Source organism: Hippopotamus amphibius, chromosome 2 (assembly GCF_030028045.1).
Source record: "Hippopotamus amphibius kiboko isolate mHipAmp2 chromosome 2, mHipAmp2.hap2, whole genome shotgun sequence".
NCBI lineage: Eukaryota > Metazoa > Chordata > Mammalia > Artiodactyla > Hippopotamidae > Hippopotamus > Hippopotamus amphibius.
Window position 1 is genome coordinate 211,870,410 of NC_080187.1, and position 21,014 is coordinate 211,891,423.

At 48.9% G+C, this 21,014-nt stretch overlaps 1 protein-coding gene across 3 annotated transcripts in view; it reads left to right on the forward strand.

The window, feature by feature from the left end:
• Positions 1-202: 202 nt before the first annotated feature.
• Positions 203-21,014, forward strand: part of THSD4 (thrombospondin type 1 domain containing 4) — a 565,916-nt gene continuing 545,104 nt past the window's right edge. For 2 of the 3 annotated variants that reach the window (XM_057723173.1, XM_057723172.1), the window contains exon 1: positions 203-463. Coding sequence is in view for 1 of the 3 variants with exons in the window: in XM_057723172.1 (XP_057579155.1) it covers positions 375-463 (89 nt within the window). In the remaining 2 variants the exon portion in view is untranslated. Of the gene's footprint in view, positions 464-7,483; positions 7,619-21,014 lie in introns of all 3 variants that reach the window. The other variant, XM_057723174.1, reaches the window with a different exon arrangement.

Consider the following 21,014-nt stretch of genomic DNA (forward strand, 5'->3'; position numbering starts at 1 on the left):
TCTTCTCGGCCTAGACTGTCCTCGCCTCTCGGGAATGATGTCTGTCCCCCCAGTCCCCAGGGATCAGCGGCGCGCATCCTCGGAAGGGGCCCCTCTGGGGCGTGAGGGCGGGTTGCGGGCCGGTGCTGCCCGAGGCGGCCGCCAGGGGGCGGCAGGAGCGGCTCGCGATGACAGCGGGAGGCCGCTGCCGGGGGAGGGCGGAGGGACGGAGCGAGCGCGGATCCCGGCTCTCCGGCTCGCAAACCCCGGGCCACAGCTTTCCGCGCGCGCCCGAGCCGCCGGCCGCCCGCGCAGCCCGACGCGGAAGCCGGGCGCAGCGCGAGCCGGTGCAGGACGGGCGCGGGGCGCTGGGCGCGGGGCGGCGGCGGCCGTCCATGAGGCGGGCTGGGGGCCGCCCGGCGCCGGGAAGCACGCGGGGGCGAGGCGAGGCGGCCGCCGGCCGCTCCGGGACACGGACCGCCAGGTGAGCAGAGCCGCCCGCGCCGCGCGCCCCCTGCGCCGCACCCGCTGGGCCGCGACCCGGCCGGACCGCCGCCCGCCTCTCGGGCCCCCTGGGGACCGCCCGGCGCGCTGGCGTGGGCGGCGGGGCGCAGTGGGTGTGTCCGGGGCGCCGGGGTCTGCGCCCGAACCGGGTTGGGGGAGCCCGCGCGCGCCGGGTGCGTGCCGACGGCTGCGCCTCCCTCTCTCCGCTCCCCCTCCTGGGGGTTTTGCTCTGTCCCAGCGCCAGCACTCCCCCCTCCACCCCCCCTACTCTGAAACTCTAGGGACGGTCACCTCGGCTGCCCCGCAGTCGGGGCCCCGAGCTCTCTCGGTCAGGGCAGGTGGGGACCGGCGAGTGCACATCCAGCCCGCGCGCCCCCGCCCCAGCCTCACCACCCTCCTGCCCCCGGGCCGGAGAGCGGGTCGAGGGTCGGTCGGCGCGCGTCGAGCCCGAGCCCGGGGCCTTGGCCACACCGTTTTCTAGAAAGCCTCAAATCTGTGTGTGTGATTCAGCTAAAGCGCCGCAACCCAGCGCCTCTGGGAGCCGGAGTGGATGGGCTGTGTCCGCCAACTCCGGGCACTTCCTCAAGTGCAGCCCAGGTACCTGCGGTCCCTCGGCGCGCTTGTGGAATTAGCTTTTACAGAACTAGCCCACACTGGAGCTTTAGAGATCTGGAAGTTAATTTTTTTTTTCTTTGAAATAACATCAGCCCTAACTTGGGAAGAGGCTTTCAGGTCGTTCTCAGGCCCACTTAGCATCTGGAATTTGTGGGGTCTGGGGTCTCCTTAAGCAGCCCACACCCAGCCCTGCGCCCCGTGCCTCCACTACCGCCTGTTGAATGTGTGCTTGCGTTTCTTCCTGTCTCCTTTGTGACTCCCACCACGCAGCCCTTTGTCCCTTGGCAGGCAGTTGAATCTGAAGCCTTGGTCCTGGGTAGCCAAAGCGATCGTGGGATGCCTGTTGGAATTTGGACTAAGAGAAACAGAGACCTGAGAGAGGTCTAAGGAATCATCTTGTCCAACTGTCCTTTCGCAGCTGAAGGCGCCCAGGTACAAAATAGTCTAAAGATTTTTTTTAAAGATCACACAGCTCTTAAAACGCGTATAACTTGCCTGTGTCTTCTGCCTCATTGATAAAAGTGGTGACGTGGTTGGGTTTAATAGGGTTTTATTGGGTCTTAAAATACAAAGAAGCAAACATTTTTAAAAGGTGATTTAAATACAGTGCTACTCAATTCCTATCAATTTTTGTTGGCACCATAGTTGAATTCCTTTAGAAAACAGAACCCTAGCTCTGAAATTAATGTGGGGAAGCAGACGGGAGTCCTGGGACTTTCCTATAAACCGCTGCAGGGCTGGGACAGGGATTTCCCAGAGGTCCCGGAAATGAGTCTAGGTGATCAGAATACTGGAGCCTCTACTGAACAGGCAACTCGGGTGGCCTCTTGTGGGGAGGGCTGGTCAGCTGCGTTGTGTGATCTCCCCAGTGCCCAGCACCCAGCAGGGTGCCAGCTTGGTCTTATCTTCATTTCAGTCTCCCCTGCCATGAAGACTGGTTCCAGTTTGCTATTAGGAAAAAATAAGTAAAATACGGCCCAGAGTTTGGGAATAAGATCAGGATTGGATATTTTGACTTGGAGGGTTATTGTTGTTTTTGATAGAGAAATGCTTATCGTGATTCCAATCAATTATCCTAAAGAGAGTCTGGGTATTGATTGCCCATTCTTCTCCATCTCTCACGTTTCTCTGCCTGGTACCACCTGTCTCCCAGTTGGCTGGGAGTCTCTCTATATGTTTGAGGGCACCAGAGTCCCCATCCCAGCCCCTCATTTATAGTTAACTCACTACCAAGTCCCTTCCACATTCTTTTGTGGTATCTCAGGAAATTATTTTCCTGTCTCCATTCCCTCTGTCCCTTCCTTAAACCATGTCCATGTTACAGTAATAGTCTCCCCTCTTGACTCCCAGCCACGAGTCCCTTTCTTTGTTTTAATCCATTGTCTTTCATGCTGACAGATTAATATTCCTAAAATTCTGATTTCACCACATCATTCCTTTCAAGAAATCACAATGGCTCCCCAGTATTCACTTCTGTTTAAATCTTCTCCAGCCAATATTTTTGGGCGTCTGCTGTGTGCCAGGAACCGTTACTACGTGATGAGGCTTAAACTAAGAACAATACAATATCCTTGCCCCTGATTTGTTGACAGGCTAGCAGATGATGTACAGCCACCTGGGAGAGAAAGAAATGTAAAGAAAGAACCACAAAACAAAGCAAAACGCTGGGAGTGTGCAAAACATGAAGGAGACACAGATGAGGGAGAAATGTTTTCCTGCATGGGAAGAACCAGGAAATTTTCTGCTGGGCTTTGAAGCATGGGGAGGAGTTCAAGGAGATGGGAAAGGCTGGAAGGAAGGAAGGCATGCTAGGCAGAGGGAAGAGCTTGAGCAAAGACCCAGAGATGTGAAAGTGCTGGTATGCATGTGGTGGCAGCAAGCCCATTCGTCACCTGGGTGTTTCACAGTTGCCTTAATGTGAGTCTCCTTTATGGATCCAAGAGCAGCCAACTCTTCCCTTCCTGAAATCCTTCACTCCACTTACCTGTTCTTTTTATTGTGGTCTTGTATGTCCCCTACCCCCAGCTCAGAAATTCAGATTTCCCCTCTGCTGGTCTAAATTTTGCCAGGAAGTGGATCCCAGGCCTTCTCCCTCTCTTCCCTGAACACATCTTATGTGTTCCCTAGCATTCTTTGCCCAGTTTCTGTATTGAGCCTGGACATGTGCTCATGGGCAAGCCGCATCTCCCCAGCCACCCCGAAGTTTCTCCAGAGCAGCTCCCTGGGTTTCTGTTCCTAGGTGCTCTCCCAGGCCATGGGGCACAGTGCTGGCACGTTGCCAGCGCCAGCGAACTTGAAAATGCGACTGGCTTTGACCTTCTGTCCTACTTTTCCATCCATCCTCCTTTCCCTTCTTCTCTCCACTCTTCCCAGCTTTTATCTTTCTTTTTGTGTGTGTGAAGAATTGTGATATTTATTTACGTATGTGCAGATCTAAAGGTTGCATTGTGTTTGTTGACTGGCTTCTCTTTGAAGGTAACGGATTAGAAATGTGCCGGTAGCTAATGCACGGCCCAGGCCGCCCCTGGGAGGGGAGCTGCAGTGCCAGGCTCTGTCTTGAGGCTGCTTGGCTGACCCCTGCCCTCTTTCAGGATCCCCCCTCTTCACCCCTCTCTGCTTGACCCGTGGGCTGATGCTGGGCTGCCCCTCATCTTTGGGCCTGATTTGCCCTCTTTTCTTTCTGCAACCCATCAAAACTGACTTCTCTGGTTTCTGGAGCCTTGCTGGCCCAATGCACTCTTTCAGGTCATGTTTAATGAGCCCTGTGTGTGCTGGGCTTGATGCTTTCATCCTCCCAGTAATCCTGTGACAGAGACAGTATCCTCTGCACTTTGGGAGGAAGGAAACGCCACTTACTTGCCTGAGGTCAACAACTCAGGTTTTGAATCTGTCTTAGAGCCCAGCTTTCTAAGTCTGGTGCTCTTTCCGCTATATCACTGTTTCCTGAAAGGGTTGTTTTCGGAACGTCTGAATCAGAATTAGGATCTGGTGGGGAAAAAACTCAGATTCCAGGGTGGAGGCAGGACCTGGGAATGGGCATTTTAAAGGCAGCCGCAGGTAGTTCTGCACACTCAGGTTTAAGGACCACTGCCCTGGGCTGCCTTTACAGTGAAGTCCTAATGACAGATGGTGAGTTAACAAGCCACTGGATCCCAGGTAGCACAGTCCTTTTTAACAGAGGCCTTGACCTTGACTTTAAGGAGTGAGCCATGGAGCAGAGCCCTCTTTTGATCAAAGGGGTCTTCAGTTCAGTCCTGAAAGCATGCTCGCCCCGCCTCCCCATCAGGCTCACTGTGAGTTTCTTTCTGGGTCTGAGCATGTGCTGAGGGAGAGGGACCAGGGTGGGTTGGTTTGGAGCCCCAAGTTGCCTGAGGTCGCAGTGGACTGGGACTCTCCAAATAGGGTGAGCAGGTGGGCTCACACCTCCTTCCCCAGAGTGGGGTCTGGTCATTGACACATGTCCTTCATTCCTTTATTTTGCCCTCTCACACCTCCAGCCTTGGTTTCCCCATCTGTAACAAAGGAGGGCTGCAGCCTGGAGGGCTGGTGTAGGGACCGCTGCACAGGCACACAGGGTGTTAAGCAAAGGCCCGGCACCTAGTGAGTGCCCAGTGTCAGTTCTCATCCCATTTAACTGCTCTGTACCCAGTCAGCGCTTGGCAGGCAGTTGGTGCTCAGTATGTGTGCTCTAGAAAGTGTCTGTAATCTCAGATCCTCTCAGGTCCAGGGGGCTTGTGTCTGAAGGGCTGAATAGCGCAACCTTATGTTCAAACCCAGCCGTGCAGTAATGATGATGGTGGTGGTGGTGATGGTGGTGAATTATCCTTTCAGCATCCTCTCGCCTTTCCATTTCCTTCCTCCAATTTCCCTTTAGTTTCCTCTAAGAAGAACCTGAGAAACAGGTAGGCTGCAGTTTTCTTTTATTGATGATTAACTGTTCCGGGACAATGGTCTCTTTCTGCTTATCTCTTTTTCTTTTTCCCTAATCTTTTCCCTGAATGTACTGCACTTGCTGGCTTCTCCCGTGAGCCTTGCTCAAGCGGATCACTGAGCGGTACCCTGGCAGCGTGCTCCCTTAGCCCCTCTCCTCTCGGGTGTGATCCAGAAAGCTGGCTTACACTGCGCTTGTCCCAGAAGGGTGGCACCAGGCAGCCACCGACCTGGGCTGGGCAGAGCAACCCTCCCAGCCAGCTGGCCAGCTGCCCAAGGGCTGGCCAGCAGCGAGGACCCAAGTAATGAGTGATTAATGGATGCCCCATCTAATCTCCTGCCAGGGGAAATGAAGGGCCAGCCGTGGGCTGGGGCTCGTCATGACCTGCTCCAGGTGGGCTTGGAATGCACCCAGCTCAGGATGGGGATTAAGGCTTGAAAGATGAGAGGAAATGAGATGTTAACCCTTTAGGCCGTGGCCCTCTGAGCCCCAGCAGGGAAATCACAAGGGAATTATCTGTAGGCCTCTAATGAAAGGGGAGGTTGGCCTTTGATTTACGGCAGGGATGCGGCCACATGACTCCGGGGAGAGAGGCGCAGGGTGTGACAAGCAACGTCTTTGACTTAACCATTTTTCTTGGAGGCTCAGATTCATTTCTTATGAAAATGGATACGCAGACCACGGGAAGGCTATTCTACCTGCTTCCTTCTTGGAAGCCTTCCGATCATGTCAGCGTGTTACAAATTTGTAGTTGCCAGACAGACTTTTCCTGCTATAATGCAGTGTCTCTGATCCCTTGTCATTTCATGGAGGCTGGAGGAGGGAGTCTGGCACTGGCTGGACACCACCTCCGGCGGTGAGTCCCCCTCCTTCCCTGGGTCAGGCAGCAGCACTGGGGCGCCGAGGGTGGGAGCCCTCCCGAGCCAGCTCCCTGAGTTCAGGCCAAGGCTCCGCCTCACTGGGGGGCCCCTGAACCTCTTGAGGGCCTTAGCCTCTTTTTTTTTTCTTGTTAAGAACTTTTATTGAGATACAATTGACATACAATAAGCTGCATATATTTAAAGCATACAATTGGATAATTTTTTTCTTATTAGTAATGTATGTGTGGCAATTCCAATCTCCCAATTCATCCCACCCCAACACCCCCCGCTTTCCCCACTTGGTGTCCATATGTTTGTTCTCTACATCTGGGTCTCTATTTCTGCCTTGCAAACGGGTTGATTTGTACTATTTTCCTATAGTCCACATATATGTGTTAATATACGATATTTGTTTTTCTCTTTCTGACTCACTTCACTCTGTATGACAGTCTCTAGGTCCATCCATGTCTCTACAAATATCCCAATTTTGTTCCTTTTTATAGCTGAGTAGTATTCCATTGTGTATATGTACCACATCTTCCTTATCCATTCATCTGTTGGTGGACATTTAGGTTGCTTCTTGACCTGGCTATTGTAAATAGTGCTGCAGTGAACACTGGAGTGCATGTATCTTTTTGAATGATGGTTTTCTCCGAGTATATGCCCAGTAGTGGGATTGCTGGGTCATATGGTAGTTCTATTTTTAGTTTTGCAAGGAACCTCCATACTGTTCTCCATCGTGGCTGTATCAATTTACATTCCCACTAACAGTGCAAGAGAGGGCCTTACCCTCTTGAGCTATAGTTTTCTTGTCTGTAAAATGGGCATAATAATACTACGTACTGTGGGTGACAGTCATGAGCATGTAAAAAGCTTAAAGCAGTCTCAGGCATGTGGATATGGTCATATCCACATGGGCTGTGAAGGTTAGCCATCACTTTTTTCTGGCTTCTCTGGGAAGGATGTAAGCAGCTTCTCTTCCACACCTCTCAGATTCGCTTAGGGTGATTGATCTCACATGTTTGACCTCTGACCCTCACATGCCTTGAATTCTGGGCCCTCTCACCCCTCCCTATGCTGCTGGCTCCCTGGCCTCCAGCTGCCCTTTTGATTCCACCCGCTGCCCCCTGCCCCCACCTCCATGCTTGGAGGCCAGAGCTGGTGGACTGGGCAGTGACACCTGCCTGGTCCTCTGGTGGCACGGCCCTTCCACACCAGTGCTGCCCACTGCCAGCCTTGCTGGGACCTGGCAGCCTAGAGGAAAGTGGCTGAGAGTAGAGAGGGCAGCTGCTTTGAAAGCAAAATTAGGAGCCATGGAGACAGTCTGACCTAGGTGCAAATCACAGCTCTGCCCCCTCTTCTGGCGTCTCTTAAGTTCCTATTGCCTCATCCTTGATTGATGCTAAGAATAGCAACACTTACCTAATGGTTGAGAGGGTCCAACCCCACAGTGAACATGAGGCCCTTTGGGGGGTAGTTTATTGCTGGTTATAAGATGAGCCTTGGGGGTGAAGCTGTCTACAAGTTTTGAAGTCTTATTACAGGGTGTGCACTGATATCCTAGCCTCCAGCTCCGTTTGTGTCTTTTCCACAGGAGAGAGGAACTCAGGTCCTGCTTGACTATAATAATATTTTAGTCAAAGTCCAGGGTTTCCTTCTGCTTGAAGTTCAGAGGATCTTCTGGCCAGCTAAGGGAGAGGGAACTGCTGTTCATGGAGCTCCGTGCCAGGTACTGGGATTTACCTGCGTGAACTTATTTAATCCTCTCAAAAATCCACGTGAGCTAGACATTATTCTTCTTGTTCTACAGCCCAGAAAACTGAGGCTCAGAGAGGTTAAGGAAACTACACGGGCTTACACAGCAAGTGGATGTCAGAGTGATATTTGAATTCCAAGTCATCTGACTCCAAGCTCTGGGGAAACTAATGTGCCAGTTAGTGCCTCAACCTGATTATAACCTCCTGAGAAGTCTGACTGTAACCACTTAAATGTCTAATTGTAAACCACTTGAAATTTTAAAAAATTGAGATATAATTCACGTATCATAAAACGCACCATTTTAAAGTGCACAATTTAGTGGATTTTAGTTTATTCACAAGGTTGTGTCACCATCACCATGATCTAATTCCAGAATGTTTTCAGCACCTTTAAAAAAAACTCCGTACCCATTAGAAGTCGCGTCCCACTCCTTCCCCGACCTCCAGCCTGTGGAAACCATGAATCTACCCTCTGTCTCTGTGGATTCTGGACATTTTACATAAATGGAATCATAGAATATGTGGTCTTTTGTAACTGGCTTCTTTCACTAAGAGTAATGTTCTCAGGGTTTGTCCATGTTGAAGCATGTATCAGTGCTTCATTCCTTTTTTTTTTTAAATTAATTAATTTATTTATTTTATTGGCTGTGTTGGGTCTTTTTTGCTGTGCACGGGCTTTATTTTTAGTTGTGGTGAGTGGGGGCTACTCTTCATTGTGGTGCGCAGGCTCCTCATTGCCGTGGCTTCTCTTGTTGCGGAGCACGGGCTCTAGGCGCATGGGCTTCAGTAGTTGCAGCACATGGGCTCAATAGTTGTGGCTCACAGGCTCTAAAGCATAGGCTCAGTAGTTGTGGCGCACGGGCTTCGTTGCTCCACACCATGTGGGATCTTCCTGGAGCAGGGATCGAACCCATGTCCCCTACATTGGCAGGTGGATTCTCAATCACTGCGCCACCTAGGAAGCCCTTCATTCCTTTTTATTGCTGTGTAACCCACTTAACATAAAAAGTAAGGCTGACTCTTTTGCTTAGAGAAGGGGTGGAGTTACAATCGCAGAACAGATGTAGCACATAGAGGGGCTCATTTTTGCCTGTGGGCAGATGTGAGAGAACCGTGAATACAGGGGCAGGTGGAGTAAGGACTGCTGCCTGAGAGCGGAAGTGGAGGCAGATGAGGAATCGGCTGGGTTCCCACGTCTGGGAGGAGCAGGGATGCCCAGCCTCTCTCCTCCAGGCGCTCGTGCTGCCCTGGGCTCATGCCATTGGCAGAGCTTGTTGAGATGTGCCCTGGAGAGGCCATGTGGGTGCCGTGGACCCCTGCGTGGGAGACGGGGGCTAGAGGGTTTTGGAGCTGTCTTTGCCACTGTCTGCCCAGTTTCGGTGCTGTGTAGACATTTTAGCCCCTGCAGCGTCTGCTGCATTGCTTTTAACTCCAGGTGGACCCCAGTGTCAAATGCTGCATGCTGAGGACAGCACTGCTGATTTGCTTTTTAAGTTTCTAGATATAACACTTAATTGTTTCTGATTACAAAATTACACACATACACACAAACACACAGTTGTATAAAATTGGTATTATGCTAAACATATTATTTTGTTCGCTACTTTTTTCACTTAATATTCGATATTCTTCCAAAACATGATTTTTTTTTAAATGGTTGCAGTGTATTTTTAAAAATATTAATGTTTGCTCAAGCGGTCCCCTATTTTGGGCATGTTGGTTGTTTTCAGGTTTTCAATATTATTTAAAATAAAACTGCTTTTTTGTGCACTTTTTGTCTATCTATTAGTGCATAGTGCTGCTTCTGGGACAAAAACATATAAATACTCTTAAGGTATTTGATACCTATGGTCAAATTGGCCTTCCAGAAAGACTGTGTCATTCCACAACTGTGTTATTTTTTTACTTGAGTTTTACTGTGCATGTACCTTTGCCAAAGCTTCCCTCCATTCCCCTCTCCCTCTATCCTCCCCCGCTTCTCTCCCCCCGCCCCCCCACCTACATAGTACACAAACTGCTCATATTGTTATCTCCTTGATGTTTGCCTGTATTTTAATTTAAGCGTGCCTTTTTCACATAGTATGATTTTTATGTTACCATTTCTCTTGACGTAGTCGGGGTTCCCCTTTTGAAACTTCATGACCATCTCCATCATTTTGCCCCATCATGGTTTCCTCAGCCATCCCTCATCCTCTGTTAGGGATCTATGTTGTTTCTAGTTTTTCCTAATCAAAAAATTTAGTACTACCCACCTGAATATTCAGTTTGCTGTTTTGTTTTGTTTTTTTCTGTTCTCATGTTGCACTTTGGAAATTCAGTTCCTGGTCGTGTAATTACCAGGGCCAAAGCAGGAGCTGTTCTAATAACATTAATGCCGCTGAGGGGCCTTCAGAGAAAAGGCACCTGGGAGGCCCAGGTGAGAGAACCCAGAAACAGAACGGGTGCTTGTTTTGGCCTCCCCTTTCCTTTCCTGATTAGGTCCTGTTCTTTCCTCAGGCTCACATCGGAGGAACTCAACACCTCACTCCTACAAGGAATATAAGAGGTGCCACGAGTTGGGACTTTCCGAGTTCCATGCAGGGAAATTATGTCAGTGTTCGTCTGGTGTTCACATATACATGGCATCATACGATAGGTGGTCTTTTGTGACTGGCGTCTTTCACTAAGCAGAGGGAAGGGGAAGGTCTTGGCGGCTACTGGGATTGTGCTAATACGCTTAGTGGTTCTGTGTGGGCCTCGCCTTGCGTCCATTCCCCCTGCTTCCAGTGCTGTTTCTCACATGGGGCATTGTGACTGGTGTGAATTCCAGCCCTGACTTTGTCACTTAGTGCCTGCGAACAGCTTCACCTCCTCCAGCTTCAGTTCCCTCATTTGTGAAAGACCAACAATGATCACTGTGCCTGCTGTCAGAGTGAGAGGAGGTGGTGTGTGTACCGCATTTGTTCACTCCCCTCGTGAAACGAAGGGCCTTTGTGAGCGCTGGGGCATCTGTCTGCCTTCAAGGGAAAGGGGGCACTTACAGCCTTGCAGGAGGCAGGCAGGGAGACCAACGATGCGTGTGATAAACGTTCTGCAGGAGGAAGGCCGGGGGGCCAGGAGGAGGGCATCAGGCTGGCAGTCACCGCGACCCAAGAAGGGCCACACCCTAATGTGGGAAGCTGTGTGGGGGGAGGGAGGGAGGACCACAAGCCTGTTTCATGGGAGGGCTGCATTCTCGAGGACCTCAGAGAATTCAGATCTCTCGCCATTCAGACTGCGGTTTTCCCCCTAGAATAAATGTACAGAGCACACGTGGGTGCTCGGCACAGCCTCAGGATGCAGAGTTTTGCTCGAATGTGGCTTTTCACGCCGTCACTGTTATCTCCGACACAGCGCAGAGGGCTTGCTCGTGAACGGCCCATTTGGTGTCTCAGGACGGTTGCTTGGCTTCCTTCATAGCCAAGCTGCTGCTGCTGGTCACCGTCCTCCTCTCCGTGTGTTTTCCATCCAGCGCCACCATTTGACAGACCATCTAGATCAGAGGTCAGCAAACTTTTTTTGTAAAGGGCCAACGAGTTCATAATTTCAGCTTTGCAGGCCGTACGGTCTTTGTTGCAAGTAATCAGCTCTGCCTTTTGAGCATGAAAGCAGCCACAGACTATACGGAAATGAATGGGCAGTAAAGTCTTATTTATGGACACTGCAATTTGAATTTCTTACAGTTTTCACGTTGTAAAATAGTCTTCTTTCAATATTTGTTTGGCCATTTGAAACTGTAACAAGGGCAGGCAGGTTTGGCCCACTGGCCAGAGTTTGCTGACCCCTGGTCTAGATGACTATAATATTTGAAAATTGTTTTCAATTGATTGAATGTTAAAAAAAAATAAAAAGAGTGAATGTTAAGATAGCCCTGTAGTCCACAAAATCACTCATAGAAGTTCCAGTGCTCATAAGTGTGTAGCTAAGTTCACGAGTTCTATCAGTGGGACTTCCCTGGTGGCACAGTGGTCAAGAATCCGCCTGCCAGTGCAGGGGACACGGGTTCCATCCCTGCTCCGGGAAGATCCCACATGCCGAGGAGCAACTAAGCCCATGCACCACAACTACTGAGCCTGCGTTCTAGAGCCCGTGAGGCACTATTGAGCCCATGTGCCACAACTAGTGAAGCCCATGTGCCTAGAGCCTGTGCTCCACAACGAGAGAAGGCACCACAGTGAGGAGCCCATGCACCACAATGAAGAGTAGCCCCCGCTCGCCGCATCTAGAGAAAGCCCGTGTGCAGCAACGAAGACCCAACGCAGCCAATTAATTAATTAATTAATTAATTTTTAAAAAAAGATTGTGGGTATTTATCAGCCTGGGTGGCAAATTATTCTAATGAATTTTAAAATTTAAACCATCTTGTTTTGAAATTTAGGCATCCAATGACTTTATTAATAGTTACATCATTCTATTCCATAATTCAAATCGTATCCCATAACTTCATTCATTATTGTGTACCAGGCTGGAATCTAGCAACTCTGCGTGCCTCTCGGCAGTCTGATGGCCTGTGGTAAGGGGGTTGGAGCTCGATTCTGGCTGGAATTGTTGTTGGGGAAGCCAGGGGAAGGCCCGGGAAGGAGCACCAAAGCGTATGTCTGGCACATGGTGAATGTGGAATAAACTTTGTTCCCTCTCTTCCCTTTCTTTTCCTCCCCACCCAAATGTTCTGTATATTTGGTCAGCTCCAAAACATGCTGAGCCTCTTTGAAATTGTTACTTTGGTTCTTTCCACATGCAGTAAAGTCACTAACCTTTTTAAATGGAAACAAAAACAAAGGCTGTTAGAAAGCAGTTTCCCCTCCCGGGTCACCAGCTTTCCCTTGCAGGAGAATAAGCAGTGCTGTGCTGAGACCGAGGCCGGGGCCAGAAGAGAGGCCCCAGGTCCAAGGCAGGCGCCTCCAGCTGGGTGCAGACCCAGCTCTCCAGCCAGGAGGGGGGCGCCTGGCCTACTGGCTGCTCTGAGTTCCACAGCTCCTGAGTGTATCTTGGTTTCAGAGATTCCAACGGTAGGAAAGCCAGGATCCTCTCCAGATGGGAGACCACCAGCCCCGAAGGTGACTGTGATGCTGTGGTTCTTGGCTCTCGCGTGTGCTTTTGCTGTGTGTGTTGGATGGGAGGCCTGTCTTGAGTAGACATGTGTCTGTGTTGTTCTGGGGCTGATGTGCACAACCATGTGTGCTTTCAGGCCTGGGGTCTGGCAGGATGTGAAGGGATGCAGCCACTATCCTTTGGCTGATGAGATTTTGCGTTGTTATGTTGGGCAGGGGGCTGACATTCTTCCTGTGCTTTTGGAGCTCTTTGATTTATAGACAAGTGGTCTTGGAGTCAAGGATATGGGCACTGAGTCCCGACTTTGCCACCACTTGGCCATTTGATCTCCAGTAGCCCATCCTACTCTGTCTCTGAGGTCACTCATTCCTCACCCCTAAATGAATGATATAGCCATTTCTGAGGGCCCATTTCTCAGTTGAGACATGCGGGGAGCCTGGACTTTCACGCCCACCCAGCAGCAATAAGGAGTCCTCGCCCCTCCCCACTGGGTGTTGAGAGGAGGCCTAGTGAAGGACTCTTACCACCACCCAGCAGTAATGGGGCCATGCATCCCCTCCTGCTCCCTGCATCCCCCCACCCCCCGTGGTGCAAGTGGAGGCCATGTGAGGTACAGTGATGAGGCCCTCCTACCCCTCCCAGCCAGGGAAGTATCAGGGAAGACCTGTTGGGGAGGTGGAACCCCCTCCCCTGCTCAGCAGTAGTGACGCGTCCTCCTTCCCCCTCAGGTGTCAGTGGAGGCCAAGTGGGGAACCTGAACTTCTGTCCCCACCTGGCCGTAATGAGGTAGGATTCCCCTTCCTCTGCTAGAGCCGTGTCAGAGGCAGCCAGCTGAAGTGGAAGATTCTCATAAGTTCTAGAGCCTCATAATGTAATACCTAAAATATCCAGGTTTCAATGGAAAACCACTTGTCAAATCAAGATACATGGAGGTCTCAAAGTTAATGAGAAGAGACAACGCTGAGATGACAGAGATGTGGCAATTATCTAACAAAGCTTTGAAAGCAGTCAGCGTAAACATGCTTCAGGGAGCGATTACAAACACATGTGAAACAAACGAGAAGAAAAGAAAGTCTCAGCAAAGGAGAAAAAGGCATCAGGAAGAACCAAATGAAGATTTTAGAACTGAAAAAGACAGTAGCTGAAATAAAATCACACTGGATGGGCTAGACGGCAGAATGGAGATGACAAAGGAAAGAATCAGTGAACTTGAAGACGTAACCGTAAAAATTCCCCAGTCTGAACAACAGAGAGAAAATAGGTGAGAGGAAGAGAAAGAGAGCAGATCCTCAGGGACCTGTGGGTCTATAACAAAAGATATGATATTTGTGTCTTTGAAATCCCAGTAGAGAGGAAAGAGGGTGGGACTGAAAAAGTTCTCAATAAACTAACCGCTGAAAACATCCCAAGGTGAAGATGAGACACAAGCCTCCAGATTCAAGAAGCTTAGTGAATTCTGAACAGGATAAACACAGAGAAGTCCATACTGAGATATGTCGTACTCACACTTCTGAAAATAATTTTGAAAAAGAAGAAAGTAGGAGGCATCAGTCTACTAGGTTTCAAGACTTATAGTAATCAAGACTGTGTGGTGTTGGCAGAGGGATGGCATAGAGAACCCAGAGATGTGCCCATCTGATTTTTGGCAAAGGTGTTTGGGGAAATCAGAGAAACACTAGCTACAGTGATGGGGATGATGATTTGGAAGAGGCTGGTAGAAGATGGAGAGGAGAGGGGGGAGTTTATCTGAGAGGTAGGTACAAACGAAGAATTGAAAGCTGGCAAGAGGTGGGGACTAGATCTCACGGAAGAGGGGAGTCACCGAAGCTCAGGCAGGCTCTGAGCTTTATTCATTGGAAGAATACTGATAATACTGATACCACCGCCAAAGTAGGAAAGCTCGGCAGGAGGAGGGCTCAGTGTGGAGCTGGTGACCAGGTCCTTTTATTATTCATCTCGAGTGGAGCATCAGCAGGAGGAAACTAGAAGTACAGGAAAGCAGTCTGAATGAGAGGATAGGCCTTGAGATGTTGGGTTTTTGAGACCTCTCATGAGATACTAATCAAAGAGGTTGCAGTGTAAGAGTCGTTACCCAGTGTACACAGCTCATTAGCAGGAGGTGGGTGAGGGTTGATAATTTTCTGGTCCAGGTTTGGGTGACAGGGGAGCCAACAGAGGAGACAGGCAGGGAACAGGCTTTCATGGCTACTGACGACGAGGTTCAAGGAACAGGGTATGGTAACAGTTTTATTCTTGCTAAATCCAGTTGCCTTTTTCTGTCCCCCTTGACCTCTGCGTAACCTTTGACTCCAATGACTTGCCTCTCTTGGTTTCCTTGAAAACATTTCCTAATTCACAAGACGGCTTTCTGGTTTGCGTTATCATATTTTAATCATTCGGCACCCGATTTCAGCTTTACCTAATACCAGCCCAGTGCAGAGTTGTGTCAAGGAAATAAGACTAATTTGCTGGGTTTCTGCTTCCCTCTGGAAGGATATATGGAGCCTTTCAGCCCACATCGCACAGCAGTGATTTCTACAAATCATCGACCAGATTTCTATCGGTTAGAAAAATAATGACATAACTCAAATGTCAATGCAGAAGCCCCAAGAGCCAAGCAGGAAAAGGCAAATCCTTCCCTGTGATGTTCAGACGCACCAAGGGCAGAGCGTGTGGCTGGCTGATGGATGGTGACAGCGACACACGGAGCCGGGATGTGTTCTGGACAAGCGAGTGTGTGCAGGCACTGAGATGGTACCCTGGACCCAAGGCCAAAGTGAGCAGGGCAGAGCACAACAACCTCACACACAGCAGCTCCCCTGGCTGGGCCCAGGCTGCAGCCTGTCTTATGCAGCCGGTAAATGTGAACTCAAGCAGCTCTCCAGGAAATGTGCATCTGATGCAGCCTGTCAGGGGACCTGAGAGGCAGCTTAATGGAGTGCTGGGATAAGCCAGGACTCAGCAGCAGGTGGGCTTGGGTTCCATCCTGCTGCTGCCCCTTACCAGGGGTATGTTACTTCTGGTGACCTCGGGCACAGTGCTTCACGGCTAGCAGCCTCAGTTTCCTTCTCTGTAAAATGGGTATATCAGTAGCACCTACCTCATAAAGTAATGTTTGAAAAGTGTTCAGTTCAGCCTGGCAGGTGTTATACACTCAATAAAAACTAAAAATCTCTAGTCCAAGCTTTGCCTCTAATTAGCTGCGATACTTTACACCAGTCATCTTATTTCATTGAGCATCAGTTTATTCATCTGTGAATCTTGATTACAGAATAATGGATTTGGAGAGTTGGGTTAGAATCTCCCAGTTTTTGTGTGCTTTGTGATTGTGTAGTGAGATGTCGATCAGAAAAGTCACAAAGGAAAATAATTGATAGGTTTAAAGACAAAATAAGAACTTATTTGCATAAAATTTGCAAGCAAAATTAAAAGACAAAAATCAAACTGAAAGAAGTTGACAAAATAAGGGTCAATGTCCTTAATATAGAAAGAGCTTCTTAAAAATCAACTGAAGACGTTATGAGCTCTACAGAAACATTGGCACGTGCACAGAAGAGATCGTACACATGGCTAGTAAAAATGCAAATCTGTTCCAACTTTACTAATAGTTGAAGGAATATAGTTAAAATGATTTACTTTGGGGGGAGCCTATTGTGACTAACACATTGAATGCACACCCTGTACCAGGCAAAGTCATTTACCCAAAGGTTTCCTCGCAGGAGTGTGGACAGACCACATTTTCCATGCGCTCTTGCAGTTAGGTATGGCCATATGACTAATGGAATGTGAGTGGTAGTGATTTAGTTACCTTTGTGAAGCTGTTAGCTCAATCCCCCGTGCTTTCTCTTTTCCCTTGTTTGTTCACTGGATGGAAAGTGGAAAAAACCAGCTGAAGATTCCAAAGCTCTAGACGATGGTGGAGCCACTAGATGAGAAGAGACTTGGTCCGTGGATGCCTGCATGCCCGTGTGGAGCAGAATGCCCCCTCCAACCCACATCAGACAATGAACTGAGCAAAACCTTTTCGTTCTGTTAAGCCTTTGAAACTCTGGGATGGTTGTTGCAGCTGTTAGCCTACACTAGCTAACTATGTATCAAATTAGAAAGATTATAATGCTAACATTATTGGCAAGTGTGTTTATTTCATCCACTACTGTGGGATTTTAGGTGGATATACTCTTTTTGAAAACAACACATATGTAAGAAGGACCTTAAATAGTCATACCTTTTGGCTCAGTGATTCTGGTTTTAGGTATCCACCATAAGGAACTAAGCAGAGAAACAGGTGAAGAATTTCATACAAAGTTATTCATCACAGATTCCAACAATAAGAGAACTCCTTAGATATGTTATCCGGCTTCCATGGGGTGAACTGTTATACAGTGATTAAAATATTTATGAGTGTTACAAATGAGATGCTTATGATTTAAAGTAAGAAATAAAATGCAAAACTGTATAAGTGATTTTGTATATGTAAAATATGCAGCTAATATATATAAGCATTATAGCTGATCTTGTTTCCTTTGATGACTACAATTCAGGGATTACAAATCACTCTTGACGGAGGATGCTGGGGAGAGGTCAAGTCTGAGTGGGAAGGGTGGCCTGCATCCCATCACAGCTGTTTATCTGTGTGTCCGAGTAGGGCAGAGAATGGCACTGATGGTGTTAATTTCAGAAACAATTAGCCGTCACTACAAAACAGGAAAGTCTCTATTCAGATCGTGGGCTGGGAATCAGTACGTTGGAGGTGTGGTATGATCGTGCTGGAAGAGAAGGCCCTCCAAGTGAGATTGAGTGTAAGTTCTCTCTGTCATCACAGAGCACCTGTTGTGCCCCCAGGTGCTGTTCTAGGCACCAGGAATACAAAAAATAAGTCTTTGAGAAAAGTCTTTTCTCTTCTGTAGTGTCCTGTTATGGGGAGGAAAGGAAGGCGCAAATGACGATGATACACTGTGACAATTGCTAGGTTGGAGTTCTGCATGTGAGACTTACACAGACGTAAAGAAATTTAACCAGGTTTATCAAGTGCTGTAAATCAAATGACTAAGTAAGTAATATTTGGAGAAGAGAAAGCGCTCTCACTCCAAATGCATTTCTCCCTTTGATCTGCAGTATCATGTCATCTGAAATTGAAAAAGCAACTCTCTACAGAAGCAGGAACAAATGGCTCATTTATTGAAAATCTCTTGCCTGCCTGATATTTCTACCCTCGACTATTTTCCTTAGTTACCTGGGAAACGTTTTTTAGGACTGAAAACAAATATAGACCACATCAATGTTGATGACCATGAAAATGATGTAGTTCGCATTGAAATCCTTGACTAATCCATGCTGATTACCTAGTTTCTCCAGGGAAGAAAGGAAAAGTAAGGTGTTTCCTTTAATGAGTTAAAAAAAAACCCCACTGTAATGTGTTTGCTTAAAAGTATCCAGGGTGTTTTAAGATCTTCTCAACATTTTTTCCTAATTCAGATTCTCTGGGTTTTCAGCGTGCTCTGGGCAGGCTAGCCAATTTGCAGAATGGCGGTTCAATGGGAAGAAATGAGTTCTGTGGCTGAGTTTGAATGTGATAGGAAAAAAAGGATGGGCTTTGCAGGGGGTAGGAGAAAAGACCAAAGGCTGAGAGCAGAGGGAGTGTCAGGGGAACATCCCTCTGACTGGCCTCAGACCAGTACGGGGAGGCTGGAAATGTGACCAGGCCTGGGGGCTCCAAGGTCAGCTTTCCTGAATACCCTGCTACCTGGGGCAGGATTTCCTGAAAGGGCTGTGGCAAGTGATGACGGCCGGCAGAGGACTGGGGAGGGTTGGACCCTCCCTGGAGGCAGCACACATCTGTGGTTGGGCTGGTGCCTTCATTCTGTCTCTAGGGCAGTCTGTAGCCATTCACTGAGCACCAGCAATAGCCCCTAGAGAGAAATCAGATATGGCCCCGCTTCCTAAGAAGTAAAAGTCTATTGGGGAGACACACACCGTTCATCCTTCATTCATTCATCAAACTTGTATTGCATGGCCACTCTGTACCAGGCAAAGAAGAGTAAAGATGTAAAGATGAATAGACTTATCCCTGTCCTTGAGAAGCTCCCCATCCAGTGAGGGACACGCGTAAACAGAGCATAGAGCGAGCATGGCTAGTATCTGTTTAAAGGGGTGATAATCCCTTCTCTTTTACGCTTCTAGACCTGTCTTGTACCTCCCATTGTTGGCTGGCAAATTTCCCAACCATATTGTTAATGGTGACTCTTTAAAGGATACCCTTCTCTCAAAAGAATAATGTAAGTGCTAACAGTAAAAGTCCGCTGTGCTATTTACTTCCTTGGGCTGTTGGCACTCCTTTTGCCTGGAGCAGCCCTTGGACACTCAGTCTAGGGCAATGTATCGTTGTGAAAGAAACGTTCATTTATGTATCTGTGTATGTATTTGTCTGCCTCAATAAAAGTGTAAGCTTCTCAAGGCAGGGATCCCCCCCTTGTCATCTGTAGTATCTCACACGAAGCTTCCTAACCTAATAGGTATTGAAAGCTCATTAGCTGGTAACCTGCTGCCCCACATGCAAACATTCAAGGACCTCAGGATGCCTGGCCCCAGCCCTACAGGAGACATGAGACCACCCTGCTGTGTTGTGACTTGAGGAATCCTTTCCACGTATCCATTGAGACCTATCAGTAGAATGTTCCTTTGTCTCTGAACTGGTACTCGAGATGACACCTGGGAAAAGGTGTGGACCAACAGCAGATGCAGCCTCTGTTTTGATCCTTTTAGCCGGCCCTGTTCATGTGTGGGTAGAAGGCAGTATCAAATGATGGTTAAGTGCATAAACTCTGGACTCAGGCTGCCTGGGTTTGAATCGTGACTTTCCTACCTACTAGCTGGGTGACTTTGGAAAAGTTATTTAACGTCTCTCTACCTCCATTTGTCAATGGTACCTCCTTCCTGGGGTTGTTGTGAGGATAAAATGAGTTAACATAGAGCGCTTAGAAAACTATCGGACACACGGTAACCACTCAGTAGGTATTGGCCAGAGTCCCAAGCTGCATTATTGTTATTATTATTATCTGAAATAATAGGTTATTAAACAGCTCATCTTGGCTCACTTTGCTCTAGGCGATGTTCATGGCCCAGTGAAGTCATGTCCTGAAGTGTTTCATCTCCCAGTAAATAGGTGAGGTATACCCAGTCCCCTTGGGGTGGCATCCATCCATCATTCATTCACTTATTGAGTGTCTAGCTATGATTCTCTACTAGGTGGGAGGCAGTGAATCTAATAAAGTGAAAAGAGGAAAAGCCCTGTGGTTGGTGGTCTGTGTTCAAGTCCAAGCCCTACCCTCCACCTGTCGTGTGGCCTCAGTTTAGATATGAAAATTAAATTTGTGGCGCAGTGGTTAAGAATCCGCCTGCCAATGCAGGGGACACGGGTTCGATCCCTGGTCTGGAAAGATGCCACATGCCGTGGCACAACTAAGCCCGTGCGCCACAGCTACTGAAGCCTGTGCACCTGGAGCCCGTGCACCTGGAGCCCATGCACCTGGAGCCCATGCTCTGCAACAAGAGAAGCCACAGCAATGAGAAGCCCATGCACCCACCACAACTAGAGAAAGCCCACGTGTAGCAACAAAGACCCAACTCAGCCAGTAAATAAATAAATAAATAAAATTTATTGAGAAAAAGAAAAATAACATGCTTATGTCGCATATCAGGTATATAGTGTAGGAAAAGCTGATTCCTGACTTTCTTGACTTTTCTTCCACTTGCCCGGTAATGGAAGACAAAGGTGGGTTGGCCGCACTGATGCTGGGAGCCAACACCCTGGTACTTTGGTCCCCAGACACCTGGACCAGTCAGGTGGGGGCGCTGCACACAGCAGGCTGGGGTTCTGAGAGGGGAAAGTTCTAAGAGAAGACGTGGCGGCGGGCAGGAGAAGGCGATGCTGCTGGAGATGGGACAGGGCAGGATGGGGGCCCAGCGTGGAGGCTGCAGCCTGTCAGGACCCTCAGGGGGCCTTTCACAGAGGAACGGGTGGGTTCTGAGACTCGCCCTCCCCACGTGCTACTGGGTGCGGATCTGGGGTCTGAGCTGCCTCTCTCTGAAACCTCTGGTTCTCATTCTTGTGCTGGTGAGTCACTTCCTCTCCCCAGGGACTAGGGCTTTGGTCTGTCTGGGTGGTGGCTTCACCTTGTGGGAGTTCTAGAGGGAGAAGCCTGCGCGTGGTGGGAGGGAGGACTGGGGGGGATCTGGTGTCTGTGGTTGGGACGTGGCCTCTCTGAACCCAGACCTGAGAGGCTGAGCAGACCCTTCTCT